This window comes from Onychostruthus taczanowskii, unplaced genomic scaffold (assembly GCF_017590055.1).
Source record: "Onychostruthus taczanowskii isolate IOZ18803 unplaced genomic scaffold, ASM1759005v1 scaffold53, whole genome shotgun sequence".
NCBI classification, from domain to species: Eukaryota; Metazoa; Chordata; class Aves; order Passeriformes; family Passeridae; genus Onychostruthus; species Onychostruthus taczanowskii.
This window is the reverse complement of record NW_024502902.1, coordinates 958,986-973,600: the sequence shown is the minus strand read 5'-3', so window position 1 is coordinate 973,600 and position 14,615 is coordinate 958,986. Positions and strand designations below refer to the sequence as shown.

The 14,615-nt window shown below is 45.6% G+C and overlaps 2 protein-coding genes across 2 annotated transcripts; both read left to right on the top strand.

The window, feature by feature from the left end:
- The first annotated feature begins 723 nt into the window (after positions 1-723).
- On the top strand, positions 724-6,071 carry LOC121342305 (heat shock 70 kDa protein 12A-like). Its single transcript, XM_041416628.1, has 4 exons — positions 724-1,005; positions 2,214-2,438; positions 2,791-2,962; positions 3,850-6,071. The coding sequence occupies exons 1-4, from the start codon at positions 724-726 to the stop codon at positions 4,908-4,910; spliced, it is 1,740 nt and encodes a 579-aa protein (XP_041272562.1). The 3' UTR covers positions 4,911-6,071.
- Positions 6,072-10,432: 4,361 nt separating this feature from the next.
- Positions 10,433-13,929, top strand: LOC121342307 (cytoglobin-1-like). Its single transcript, XM_041416633.1, has 3 exons — positions 10,433-10,527; positions 12,413-12,644; positions 13,801-13,929. The coding sequence occupies exons 1-3, from the start codon at positions 10,433-10,435 to the stop codon at positions 13,927-13,929; spliced, it is 456 nt and encodes a 151-aa protein (XP_041272567.1).
- The last annotated feature ends 686 nt before the right edge of the window (positions 13,930-14,615 follow it).

Sequence of the window (14,615 nt, the reverse complement as noted above, 5' to 3'; positions counted from 1 at the left end):
ATGTTTGCAATTCAGCATTCATGCAACCCTCCAAGAAACTCTGTAGAAATATTCAGACCTAGGAAGATTAAATGAGGTTATCCAGAGATATCCCCTTGTGTAACCTACCTGCTGTGTTCTGCAGTTGTCTTTCTGGGATCACTGTCCTCACACTGTCTTTCCAATACCTCTCTTCCTCCGTTGCCAGAAACATTGTATGTATGCCATGATTCTGTTCCTCTGCAGTCAGAAATGTTGGATGTAGACCACACTTCTCTGCTGGAGCCAGAACTACTGGGTGTACCCAACACATCTCCTTTGCTGGAGTCAGAAATATCAGGTGTATCCGAGACTTCTGCTTTTCTATGACCAAAAACATTGGCCACAACCCACATTTTTCTTTTGCTGGAGCCAGAAAGCTTTCGTCTGTTCATGCAGCAGCAAAAAAAGTTTGTGGAGATGTGTGGGCAGCACTGAGGACTGTTGATGCTGCTGGGAGTGCAGAAAGCTACTGATAAGACAGTTCCCTAACAAAGGCACTTTGCTGCTACAAAAAGCAGAAGAAAGCCCTGCGTCTTTACAGGAAAACGTAGAATTTACAGGATGTCTAGAGTCACATCTTTCTCCAGCCAATAAAATCAGGGGAGACTGCCCTTCCTTCTGCAATATCAGTCCTTTTAGTTTCAGTCCAGCCCTGTTTACTCCTCTCTGCTCCCAGAGCTGCGTGCCTGCCCTGCAGTGGCCATGGCCAGCCAGCCAGTCTTCGTCGTTGCTATAGATTTTGGCACATCCTACAGCGGGTACTGTTTTTCTCTTGCTTCAGGTGCAGACCAAATCCGCCAGGTTTACTGGGGAGCAGAGCATGGTGTAAAGACCCCAAAGATGCCTACGAGCATCTTGTTCAACCAGAAGCGGGAGTTCAAATATTTTGGTTATGATGCTGTGATGAAGTACAAGAGCCTGCCCTCCAGCCAAGCTGACAGCTGGTACTTCTTCCAGAACTTCAAGATGCAGCTGTACAACACGGTAGGTGGAAGAGTCACTACTAATGGGGGTCAGGGCTATACATTTATTTGAGGGGTGAGGGTTAGAGAATCCATTAAGAGGGCTGAGTAAGTCTGGTTGATGAGGCTGAATGAATGCAAGTCAGAGAGTAGTTGATGAACAAAAGATTTTTTTTTTTTTTTTTAGTTACCAAAAGCTTCCCAGGCCCTTCCTTTATGGTGTTTTTTGTCTAAAGACAATAAACCGTGACTGAATACATGGGTGAAGGCAAATACCTGTTCCTAATAAAAAGCTGCCCTGGTCCTGAGATTGACAGAGAAACTCGTCTCCCTCTGGGACTCTCTACCTTAGTCCTCAACAAGAAACAGGGATCAAGTGAAATTTCCTGTAATTCAGAGGAGATGGGCAGTCTTGGGATTACCTAAATTCTCATTCCACGTTATAGCTCCCCCTAGCTTGTCTCTCCCTCCCTTGAAACGTTATGCTGAAGCTAATGTAAGGGTGTCCAGCTGTCCTTGAAGCCTGCAGTGGCTTTATCAAATTTCTCTCTGAAGGCTCTGTGCTGGTTTGGAATAGTTCACAACTTTATCTGTGTTTGCTTGTTCAGCCACACACCAGGCTACATTAGGGCCTTCCTGTCTGTGCTCCAGCGTCCCACAGGGCCTCTCAAGCATAGAATAAGCTATGCTTGAGAGCACAAGGCCAGTCCCAGGAAAAGCCTCAGGCCCTCTCCTTGGTGGATGGGGGGCCTCTTTGAAGATTTTCCTCCTCAGAACAGCTGGGGATGATGTGGTCTGTCACAATGTCACCTCTGGAGCGGTTGGTTCTCTTTCACTCTCAGCAGGGGCTGGAGAGAGGTTTTAGTTTAGAACTATTTCTCTGCATCTGAGGAGCAAATGGTGAAGAAAAATTTCATTACAGAATCACTCCCCACTGGCTCTTCAGGAATCTATAGGATCTACAGGGTCTTTACAAAATTTGGCCTAGGAGAAACAGCTGAATTATCAACCACATTGACATTTTGCCTTCTGAATCACAGGTGTGGTGGGTAAGCAGTTTGGTAGCTGACCTGTGCCACTTAGACTCTGCCACAGTAGTGAAGCCAGTGCTGGGAGTTTGGTTTGGAGACAGGGGTGTCTGGGTGCCCAATGTAGTGCAGTGCTTGGTGTGAAGGGGACAGGTCTCATACCGACACTGCACCGTGTGACCCTGGGCCTTTTTTTTGGTAGAATGTCACAGCTGGCATGAAGCTGAAAGCCACCAATGGAAAGCTCCTTCCTGCCTTGACAGTCTTTTCCGAAAGCCTGCGCTACATGAAGGAACATGCTTTGAACACCATCAAGGAGGCCTCTTTCCACACTGTCTACGACCAGGAGGAGATCACCTGGGTCATTACTGTCCCGGCCATATGGAGCGCTGCTGCCAAGCAGTTCATGCGTCTGGCAGCAAAAGAGGTAAAAGCAGGGGTTACCCCATTTCCTTAATTACCTTTGGAGGCTTCTTTGCCCAACTGAGCCTCAGGAACTCCTCAATATGTAAACAACTTGTATTCCAAATTTCAGTCCACTGGGCAATCTTTCACATTGAGGTGGTGAGGGAGAGGATGTCCCCAAATGGCAGTACAACAGCTCTGCCCTCTCTCCCCACTGCTGGGGAGAAATGAGCCCCACAGAGATCAGCAGTGCAAGAACCACCACCCCTGCATGAGCTGCTAGGGTGAGAACAGTCTCCCTAGCAGGTGGTGTTCATGCAGCAGTAATCTCACACTCCCTTTCCTCAACCTGACTCTGCTTTTTGTGATTTTAGGCAGGAATTATCTCTGACATGATCTCTAGGAACCTGATCATTGCCTTGGAGCCAGAAGCTGCATCACTGTGGTGCAAGCAGCTTCCACATGAAGGGTTTATGGCAGACAGCAGTGACAAGAAGAAGTTTGAAGACTCCCCTGGGATCCAGTATGTTGTCCTTGACTGTGGAGGTAAAATTTTCCCTGTTTAACAGGTACCATCTTTGCTGGGCATGGTGCATGGCTGTTTCACAATAGGTGAAGGTCCCAGAGCTTGGACTCCACTGCTGTGCTTGTCATGGTCTTTTTGTAATGTTATTTGTCACCTAATGAGATCCTGTGAGCAGGCAGAGAAATAGGAAGAAAGAACAGGGCTGTGTCTCACACTGCAGTGCTCTTCAGGCCAGACTGTCACAACACGAGGCCCTGCCCGGCGCCAGATCAGCCGGCACGGTGTCCCAGCGTCAGCCACCGGCACATGCTCTTGTGTAGCTTGAGCTCGAGCCTCCTCTCCAGAAGCAACTGGAGTTAGTGCCCAGTGAAGTGACCAAAGAGAAGAGCTAGCAGGCACTGGAGAGTAAATCATTAAGAATATTTGATGACGCACTTCTCAGTAATATCTCTAGATTCCTGAGGTTTTCAGTGTGAATTTTCTGCCAAGAGCAGTCCGGTGGTTGCGAACAAATACCAAAGAGGCATTGGGAGGACCACAAGTTCCTGAGAGTCTTCTCACCACTGCTCAGGAGTCAACTACCTATGAGAGGAGGCCAGGCTCGGTTTGTGGTCAGACAGGAGATTGGCTTGTTCAGTGAGCAAGTTGGAGCATCCAGCTCATATCAGAAATAACTGTAGGAGCCTTGTGAGAACAGGCCTTTAAACAAAAGTGCAGAAATTTAAGAAATCTAGAGAAGTAAGGCAATAGCAGAAGAGCGAGTGAGGAAAGAAAGCAGCGTGGAAAAGCACATCTGTGAATCGGGAATTCAGAAGGTAAGATTAAATTCCATGGAAACTCGTGTACTTTAAAGCAAACAGCACAATTAATTTGAGTCTCTGTCCCTGTGTGTGTGTTGCACATGTAGGTGGCACCATAGACATCACAGTACACGAGATCCAAGAAAACCATTACCTAAAGGAGCTACATAAGGCAACTGGAGGTGGATGGGGAGGCAACAGAGTGGATGAAAACTTCATCAGTTTCCTCAAGGAAATATTCAGTGATGGCGTATGGGATGAATATGTGAAGAAGCACCCTACTGAATTACAAAATATGATGTACAACTTCAGCCTACAGAAATGCTCTGCTAGCAGGGAGGCAGTCTACATACGTTGCTACTACAACCTGACCAGACTGGCAGAGTCCAAGAAGGACATCTCCAAGTTCTTTGAAAAAGCAGCAGGAGCTGTGTGGTGTGATGGGACAATCATGATTACATATGAGAAAATGAAGAGCTTGTTTGACTACAGTATCAGCAATATAATTTTTGCTTTGAGGGAAATTCTTTGCAAACCTGAGATGGACAAAGTCCAGTACATTTTACTTGTGGGAGGCTTTGCATCCAGCATCATCCTGCGAGATGCAGTCAGGCAGGCCTTTAGCAGCAAATATCACATCCTTTGTCCCATGGAGGCCCAGGCAGCCATTGCAAAAGGAGCTGTTTTATTTGGAGTTAATCCACACATCATTACCTCAAGAATCAGCTGTAGGACATATGGCTTAAGAGTATGTGAGAAATTTGATGATGCTATCCATGACGCCCGTAAACGGAGGGTCTCAAAAGCTGGTGACTATATTTATTGCACAGATGTCTTCTGGAAACTGGTGGAAATTGGGGAGTCAGTGAACATACATGAAGCTGCCTGCTATGATTTCTTTCCACTAGAACCAGATCAAACAGAGCTAAACTTTAATTTCTATTGTACAAAAAAGCAGAATGCTCAGTATGTGGATGAGGAAGGGATGGAACTGCTTGGCTCCTGTGTAGTGCCATCACCAGCCACATGGCTGGGGACAAAGCGCACGCTTAAGGTGGAGGTTCAATTTGGGCTCACTGAATTTAAAGCCACATGTACTGATGTTACTTCCCAAGCAAGTCGGACAGTTATAATGGATTTTTTATCTTATAATTGCTCTTCATATTGAACAGGTCTTAGATGCCTTTTCCAACCATTATGATTCTAACAATTTTATGACTTCTACAGTAGAGGAGACAACTGGACCAATAAGTCCATCATTCAACTTTCTGTTTATACAGGAAAACTACAAGTCTGATTCTCTGCTTCCTTCCATTCCTCACCAACACCTCATTTTCTCTTGTATCTGACAGCAGGTTTTCCTGCTGCTTTATCTCATGCCCTTTTAGCTTGCATCTCTGCACACCACCAACACAATCATCTGTGACCTACCTGTGTTTTGATGGAAAGCCTCTGGACTGGTGTCTAACTTCCACATAAAGCAGCCCATAGCTGTTTATTTTAGCCTGATGTCTTCTTGCAGCTACGTCTTCTCTTTCTCTGACATCAGGTCACTTTATCTGGAGTCCGGGTTTAATTCTGCTAGGGGTGATATTCAGTGGATTTCTGTTTTCTTCAGAATATGATTTATACAAACTCTATGTAATTAAAGCTCCAGTATCCCAGACAAGGGAGTTGAGTGAACCAGTCTAGGGGCTTATGTCCAAAACTTGTGGGAGTGCTGTTTCCATTAAATGATTGGGTGGTTCAATGTCATCAATTGGGCAGATATAAATGCCAGATTGTAACATTACAGATATGAATAGTGCATATGCTGCTGCCTGATGCCTCTGTCCAGCCCTGGTACTCTGCATCTCTGATTTGGGCATGATATTTTCTATATCTCTAAAAGCTGATCTCTTTCCTCCTGCCTGCGGCACCTGTACAAAAGTTGAGCACTGTGAAGGCTTCATGAGCCTGAATTTGTCCACGAAAAGGATGCAGTCCTGCAGGGTGCTGGGTCTGGCTGAGATGGAGTTAACTTTCTTCACAGCAACCCTTATGTTGGTGTGTGGTTTGGCTCCAGAATGGTGCTGACAGCACACTGATGGTTCAGGGTGGGCTGGGGTTTGTAGGGTTGGCTTTCTTCCCCTTTACCAAGGATGTAAAGTTTCTCTGCTGAACACCAGCTTCCACCAATGCAAACTCTTGGTTAGGTGGATACAGTGCAAGAAAACTCAGCACTGTCATCCTTATTAGTTGAATGATAACGTTAGAGTCACTGCTGGCCATGTACTGAATGTTGTTAATCATGAGAGCAGCATTCAGAGGACTAACCTGCATATATGCTATGCCCTATGATATATAAAAGTGAAATTATTTTGAAATTTTAGATGTTAAATTTAAAATGTTTATGCATGCAATAAAAATATTCACAACAGACACCTGTGTGCATTTCTACCCGGTCAGGTGGTACCACTCTGAACACTTCATAAGGGCTATTCAGGGGGCTAGGTCCCAAGAAGATGAGTAATCCTGCTTTTTTCATACTCTTTGCATTTGGTATTTTTGCCAGTGGAAAGCCCAACACGGCTCCACCCGAGCTCACCAAGGCCCTGGAATGGGAAGAGAAGTACGGTCTGGGAAAGTGGCAGTGGGGAAAGCCTTTCCCACCCATCATGTGCCAGGTTGCCTTTGGGATTCAGACATTGACACCGACAGTCGTGACTGCAGCTCCTGGTTTTGCTTGTTCTGATGAGCTGATTGTGTTGATAACCTCAGACACTGAGCATGAGCAGCTGCAGGTGTTTGTCCTTTCTGTGAAAGCAGCACTGAGTGTCAGGGTCTTGGGATAAGCATCCCTGAAACCTGGCAATATGGGGGGCTCTACCCTCAGCCTGACACTACCATGGGTGTTGGGAAAATAAGAGTTCCAGCTGCTGAGCCCCTGGCAGCCATCCTCTGAAACAGGTGTGTCTGCTGAGCTGGGGATCAACCCTGCTGAACAACAAAGAGGGTGTTTGTGCTAAAAATCACAGAATCACAGATCCCCAAGTTTCAAGGATAAGAGAAGACACTGAGGTTTGTCGTGCCTGTAACCGGGACATCAGTGAGCTCTAGAGGTGCGATGGCTGCTGGACCCTGGGTGAGTAGAAGGTGCCACCCATTTCTGTGGCTTGATCTTGCCAGTGGCCTTCTGCCTAAAGCACGTGATTTCTTGGAAACTGAGAGAAAGCAACCCCCACTCTTCAGTACTGACACATTTCCTGGCAGCAAAGTGGGAGGCACATCCTCTTCTCCCCCAGCTGGGGATAGAGAGAGGAACAGCTTTGTCACAGCCCAAACACCGTGGCTGTGTTTTCTGCCTCAGATTTCCCAGTGCCATCTGGTTCACCCTCCTTGCTTGATGTCAGAGGAAATTAAAGATTCACAAAAAGTTCACAGTAACTATAAGTTAGCCTTGAAGCCATGACAATGGGGTGCTGGAGCAATGGAACCATGAAGAGACCCTAGGAACAGAATGCTATAAATCCTTTTTTGTCCTTGACAAGTAATGGTTCAAATAGATTCAAGCAGAAACTGCAACAGAGGTTTAACAAAATAAAATTAAATGATAACAGCAACAGGTGGTAGGATGTAAAGAGAACCTCAAGTTACCTTAGTTAATTATAATGTTGAATAACACATTCCCAAGGGAATTTCTATGTGGAAATGATAGGATAATGAACTGGACTGAGATCAGCACATGTGCATCAAAAATTTTGTTATGCAAGCATGAGTGACCAATTTCCTGTTCCTATATGATTTGGTTTTGGTTACCTTTTGGTAAAAAGGACTCTGCTTGTTTTCCAAAAGGTTGGAAAAGGCCTGGCCTGGCACCCTATTCTTCAGATTTGTAATAAAATCATGTCTCAACTCAATGTGTTGATTTGCTCTTGCACATGAGGATTCCTTTCTGTAGGGATAACATCCAGAGGAGCTTCACCCCGTTAGAAAATATGTCTCTTCATGCAATAGAAATTATGCTTGAGAGAATTCACTTCCTTTGGCATAATAAACAAAACAAACCACAGGAGAGGAAAAAGAAATAAACCAAGCACTCATCCTCTTGCGGGGAGTGAAAATAAACCAAGAAATAAACCAAGCACTCACATACGGGGAGGTGTCAGCAATGATTTCATGATTAAACAGCACATTTCTCATAGCTTTTCCATTTCCATGCCAAACTAAATGGGTTTCTGGAACTTTTTTGTTTCAATTGCTAAAGATTGCTGAGGTGTAGCATAAATGTATATAGCCCTGTTAGAGATGTCAAAACTTTATGAGGGATTATTGTGTTCATCTTACAAGGACTTGGCAAATCATGCAAGGGGAAAAAAGAAGATAATTTTCCAAACCAGTAAAAGTAACACCAGAGGATGGAAGAATAGAAAAGCATATCACAGAGAGAACATGGTGACATGCTTGAGGGAAGATGTCATTGCTTTGTCTGGTCAGGGACTGCCCTGAGCAGCAAGAGCAAGGGATTCCCACACCCCAACCACAGCTCCTGCACCACCCACGGTCTCACCAAAAGGTCTGGTTGTAACCTGCAGCATGGGGTGGGGAAACAGGGCAGGGCAAATGAGGCATCTAAGTGTTGGTTGGCTGGTTTGTTACTTGGCAATAAAGTAATTGGATTGAAATTTCTCCACTCAAAATAGGTATTTTTTGGCCCATGACAGGATGTCTGACTATATATCAAAGGATGGAGCATGTTTATCCTGCAGTGTCCCAGAGGAGAATGGGGAAGAGCAGAGGAGAAGTCTACTAGGGAATCACAGGCCAAGTAGCTCAAAGCCCCATCTAGCCTGGCCTTGAACTCTTCCAAGGATGGGGTGTTGTATGGTGCTTTTTGTTTTATCAGTGGGTCTATGGTTTGATTTGTGATTTGGTGGTTTTCCTTGGTGCTGTTTTCCTTTTGTCTCCGCCTTTTCCCAGTTATTTCGTCAGCTAGTTTCTAGTTTCTATTTCTCCAAACTTCACCCATTTACTGAAACTGTTTTTCCTCCCTTGGAAGTTTATTGGTTCACTGCTGTTATTCCCCGCCTAGGTTTTTTACTCCCAACTCTCCTGACTTGTTGAAAGTTGGGCCTTCCCCTGACTTTCTCCCAAGATACAAGTCTTTGTTCGCCCCTTGAATGGGGCCCAGGAGAGGAAAAAGGGGAAATTTTGGCATCAAATAAAGTTTCCCTGGGACCCGTGTGCGCTGCCTGTGTTTTATACTGCGCCGAAACAATTGACAACTGGGATTCAACGGAGCTCCAGGGGGAACCTGTTGCCCCCCCTCTCTTGTAACCAGCTAGCCGTGGAAAGAGATGGGGCACCCACAACTGATTTGCAGCTTTCTGTCAGACTGCTCTTTGTTTCCTGTGTGGCAAAAAGGGAGAGGGAGGCAAGAGTGGAGAGATTTCAGCGCAGTAATTTGAGGCCTCCCTCAGCAGCGGTGGGACAAAACCTCACCAACACCAGTCAGTCTCTGTGAGTTTGCATCCAGCACTTTCCTTCTGCCCTGGGTTATCAGGCTGGTTTTTCTGGACATGCTGCATATTTTCCCCTCACACCTGTTCCTTCCCTCCTCTAAACTATCCCAAACAATATGAGGTTTTGTCTGCCCTCAGCATCCAGCAGCAGTTTCTCAAGCCCCTTAGCCCTTATTTTGCGTGCGTGCCCTGTACTTAACCAGAACATTCCTGCCAGAGGTTAAGCCCAGGCATTGCATGGATAATCCATGAAAACTTTTTGCCTCCAGTTCCAAGTGACCGTGACTGTAACAAGTCCAGTGATGCTGTCTGCAGCTCCACTCTGGCCCTTCTTCCACCCTTATCTCTCTCTCAGGCAGTCAGAGCTCAGAGACAGGACAGAGATCCCAGCTGCAGGCCAAGAGCATTAGGAAAGTGAAATGCCGCTGCTCCTGGCCTGGCTGCGCTGCACCCTGTACCTGCAGTGCTAAAATGAAGTGGCTTTGCAGGGCACTATGGCCATGGATGCTGTGCCACGCTGCCATCACCAGCCCTGCAATGCTGTCATTTTGGGCTGGCGAAGCCTCCCAGCCTCATGGGACCAAGGCTGGGAGCAGGTGTGGGGTGAACCCCTGTTAAGCCATGGGGAAAGCAGAGACCATGGCATGAAGGCAGGACTGGAGACAGTTGCTGGAGCTAGAAACAGGATCTTTGAAAGACCAAAGAGAGCCAGGGAGAGGGGATAGCAGGGCACCACAGTGCCCTCAGCACAGCAGCACTCTTGGGAGAAAACCAGGAAAATTAATGCTCAGGCAAAGATCACCTTCAGGAAAATGAGCCAAGCACTAGCTTTGGCAGGGGTGAGAGGGGAAGAGAATTGATCTTTTTTTTCCCCACTGAAAAATGCCCTTTTTCCCTTCTCCCCTCAGACAGTGAGACCTTTGCTTTGGCACCTGACCTATGACTACAGGGCTAGTCCTCCTTCTCATGTGGTTGGTTTCTTTCCTGATTAAAAGTGATTAGGTAGCTCTAAAACCTGCAGAAATGTTACTGAGGGTAACAGAGACAAAGAGACCCTTCAAGATCTCTTAAATCCCCAGGGCAGTATTTAGAGAGCCCTGAGGAGAGAACTGGAGCAGAAAGACCCTGCCAGGACCTCCCTGTCCTTCTCCCTCCTGCTGCACCCTCTGTTACCAACATCTCCTCCACCATGTCACTTTCTGAAGCAGAGGTGCAAAGTGCTCGTGGTGCCTGGGAGAAGATATATGTGGATGCTGAGGACAATGGGACAGCTGTGCTGGTCAGGTAAGGAAAGAGCCCATCCAACTACTGGAGAGGTGGAGGAGGAACAGCAAGGATGGAGTTACTGCCTAGGAGCATGTCATGATGTTTTCATGCAGCCCTTGCTAGGAAGAGGAGGAATCCACACAAGGAAAAATAAAAAGAAAGGGGTAAGAGGGTGGGAAAAGAAGAAGAGACAAGAACAATATCTTCACCCATGTAAGGTAAAGAAAAGAAAGTGTGGTATGAAAGAGAATGGGAATAAAACATGGGCATTATTTCCCTCTTCCTCTTTACCTCTAAACTCTTTTAATTTTTTTTTCAACTCAGTATTTCACTTCTGATTCTCCTTCAGCCTCTGTTCATCTGTTCCACTGTATTATAGTCTTTCTGTGGACTTTCCTCTCTTAGTTTCCATCCTGTTTCCCTCTCTTCTCTTCAGCTTTCACTCTTGTTTGGGACTTACATCACCTCCATAAGCATGGATCAGTTCAAATACTATTTCTAGTTATCAGACATTTACCCCACCCTCCAGCTTTCTTGTATATCACACCTTGTGCCTGGATTACCCTCACCAAGTCTTGCATGCCGCTCTTTCCTTCTGCAGGTGACACAATCTGAGCACAGTTAGGGTCAGAAATGCAGCCATAAAATGTTAGTAGCCTCCAGCAGCTTGCCTCCCTGGGGTAATTTACTCTAGAAGGTTTTGCTTTAGTGTCCTACAGTCCCAGGATTGCCTATAGAGAAGGTCAGGGTTTCCCAGCACAAGAGAGCTGTGGCCATGATGGAAAGAGTCCAACAAAGGGCCAGGAAGATGATGAGGGGACTGTAGTATCTCTCCAGTAAAGAAAGGCAGAGAAAGCTGTGACTGCTCAGCCTGGAGAAGAGAAAGCTCAGGGGAATCTTGTCAATGTGTACATAAAATCCTGAAGGGAGAGTACAAAGAAGGCACAGCCAGGCTTGTCTCAGTGGTGCCACGAGACAGGACCAGCGTCAATGGGCCCAAACTGAAACACAGGAGGTTCCCTTGAACATCAGGAAACAATTTTTTTACTTCTGAGTGCAACTGAGCACTGACACAAATTGCCCAAAGAAGTTGTTGAGTCTCCATAGATGGAGAATACTCAAAAGCCATCTGACCATGGTCCTGGGCAACTGGCTTGACCAGTGTATTGACCCAGATGACCTTCAGAGGTTCTTTCAAGCCCAACCATTTTGTGACTGTGAAATGCAATGTGGAATTTGCTATGGATATTTCAGGTGGATAACCAGTTTACCCAATGGAGTAAATTGCTTTTTTAAAGAGTTTGACCAAATTGACTGTAATTGATCAAAGGTAAGTTTAAACACAGTGGATTGTGTTACTTCTGAATAAATGGAATGAGCAGTACCCCATACTCAAACAACAATCCATCACAGGCAGTAAGAAAGCTTTGCAGTGGACTACAGGAAGGGGTTAATTAACAAAACCAATAGTAGGGTTTCTCTATGAAAACACCCACCAGGATCACAGTGATCATATCTGCTGTGCAAAACACCTTTGGGAATATTAAACTGTCAGTCACCCCATGTGAACATGCTTTCACTTCTCTGTGAAAGCAACACAGAGTTAACACTGAGAAAATATTATCTTTAGAAGGAGTGAAATAAGTTCATTATAGGTTTTAAGGTGGAATGAGCAAAGGAAATGCCCTGGGGAGAGGCAAGGGAGAGAGGAGTGGCTGCTATGTGCATGGGGGTTATGCACAGGTGCAAAAGGCAAAGGAGAAACAAGGAATGCAGAAGTGTCTGTTCTAATAAAGAGAAGGGGAAAAGGGACATAAATACGGAAGGCAAGGCCTGGAATATGTGGCTGTGCCTGCATTGATACCTTGGTCCACAAGTCAGGATGTCTCTCTTTTCTCAACAGGATGTTTACTGAGCACCCAGACACCAAGTCCTACTTCTCACATTTCAAAGGCATGGACTCTGCCGAAGAAATTAAACAGTCAGACCAGGTCAGGGGCCATGGCAAGAAGGTTTTCAGTGCCATCAACGACATGGTGCAACACCTGGACAACTCTGAGGCTTTTCTTGGGATAGTGACCCCACTTGGCAAGAAACATGCCACCCAGCTGAAGATTGACCCCAAAAACTTTAGGGTGAGTGAGCAGCCCTCTTCCCAAAGGGTGTAATTGTGAGGAGGGCATGTTTTCCCTTTGAGGGGTAGAACTGAGGAACATAAGCTTTGTATGTAGGAACACATATATATGCCTCAGAGAATGGAGGTGGTGGAAGGTGGCAGGAGTGAGAGATCTGGCATTGGTGGGGAAGACGGCTGGACAGCAGATGTGGTGCAGGCAGGTGATGTGGAGGGAGCAGCACAGCTGCCCATGAGCTGTGAGGGTTTTCTCAGTTCAATACCATTCCCACACCTACCATTTAATAACAAGATACAGAAAAGCACTTTAACACTGGGCTTCAGTCCCTGATGTATTTTTTATCTTGTAACAGGAGCTGAGCTTTTCCAGGACAACTAAACCAGCTGTTATTGAGCAACAATGACAACAGCATTGTCATAATTAAACAAACTCAAATAATAAATACAGGATTAAATTACTTGCCCAGATCCACCTAAGGTCACTAGCAGAGTGCATTTATAACTATTTTGTCTGCCTTACACAGCAAAAAGAGGCACCTTCTAGCAAAGATTATTTCCAAATGAAGGTGACTTCAAAAGCAGTGGGCCCAATTTTCAATGAGAGGGAAAATAAGGGATGATTTCTGGCTGAAAATACTTTTTTCGGGGTAAAAATGCACACAAAACAGTAAATGCTGTACAGGAAAGGAGTTGGCATTTAAAAGTATACCCCTACCTGACTGCAAGAACTCTGCTACAGAGTGCTGGATAGCTAACAAGCAGGAAAGGTCAGGGAAAAACTTTCCCCCCCAAGCCATGTACTCCATAGGTGTCCAACAAAGGGCTCATCATGGCCTCTAATATCTGGGACAGTCCTCTGCCTGGAGAAGGATTGCAGTGGATGGATGAAGCACATGAGTCCTACAGAGCCATCCTTAAGTGATAGGTGCAGTCAACATTAACTAGGGTAGTTAAAAACAGCAGCAGCAGTTTTTTTGTGAATTCTATAATGCAGTTTATTTTCCATGCCCTGTTACAAGCCCTGCAGGTCATGTGCTCTGAATTTTCTTGTACCCCTTTCTGCCCTCCAAGAATCCCAACTAAAGATATGTAAGTTCTTATGCCTCTAATATGGAGAGAAGTTCACACTGGCTGTTTGTTCCCTTCTCCTTGTTTAGATTATCTGTGACATTATCTTACAACTGATGGAGGAGAAATTTGGCGGAGACTGCAAAGCTTCCTTTGAGAAGGTGACCAATGAAATCTGTACCCACCTGAACAATATCTACAAAGAGGAGGGTTGGTGAGGATGTGCACCCTCCAGGCTCTTCAAACAACTTGCCAGCACTGATTTGTTGCTTTTGGGCCCCCAGCCACAGCTGGAAAAATTAAAATTTAAAAATAAAAAAAAGCAAGGAAAAAGGCTTATACAATATAGAATATCAATGTCAATAATTTCTTTAGCAAACTGTTTCTACAGCTAAACAAAACCCGCAGATACATCAAAGTCAACCAACAAATCCTGATATGCTTTACAGTTTCAGTGTTTCAAGTGAATTCCTCTGGCCACTGTCCTTGAAGACATTTTAAGATGGTGACTTTAGGCTTTCTATTCCTAAAAGAAAGACTTGCTCCTGCCAGCAGCACCAGCAGCTCTTTGGCTCACCTACCACCTCTCTATCCTCACTAATGACAGGAAGGAGACCGTTGTGAAGCATCTCCAGAGTCTTGGTAGAGGTCATTATTTAAGAGGCCTGAGTATTGTTTTGTGCTTGAACTTAAACAAAGGGGAAGTGGTGTATGGGAATGACCAACATCTGGGAGAGACATGAGGAAAGTCCCATCTTGCATGAGCCAGAAGAGACACCCAACCTTGGTTTCTCACAGCAGCTTTCAGCACAAGGGATGACAACACTGAGTGTGGTCACCACTGGACCCCTCTGGGCAGGGATGAACTTCTCCAGGGTGTGGATTTCACCGTGTCACTCCCAGG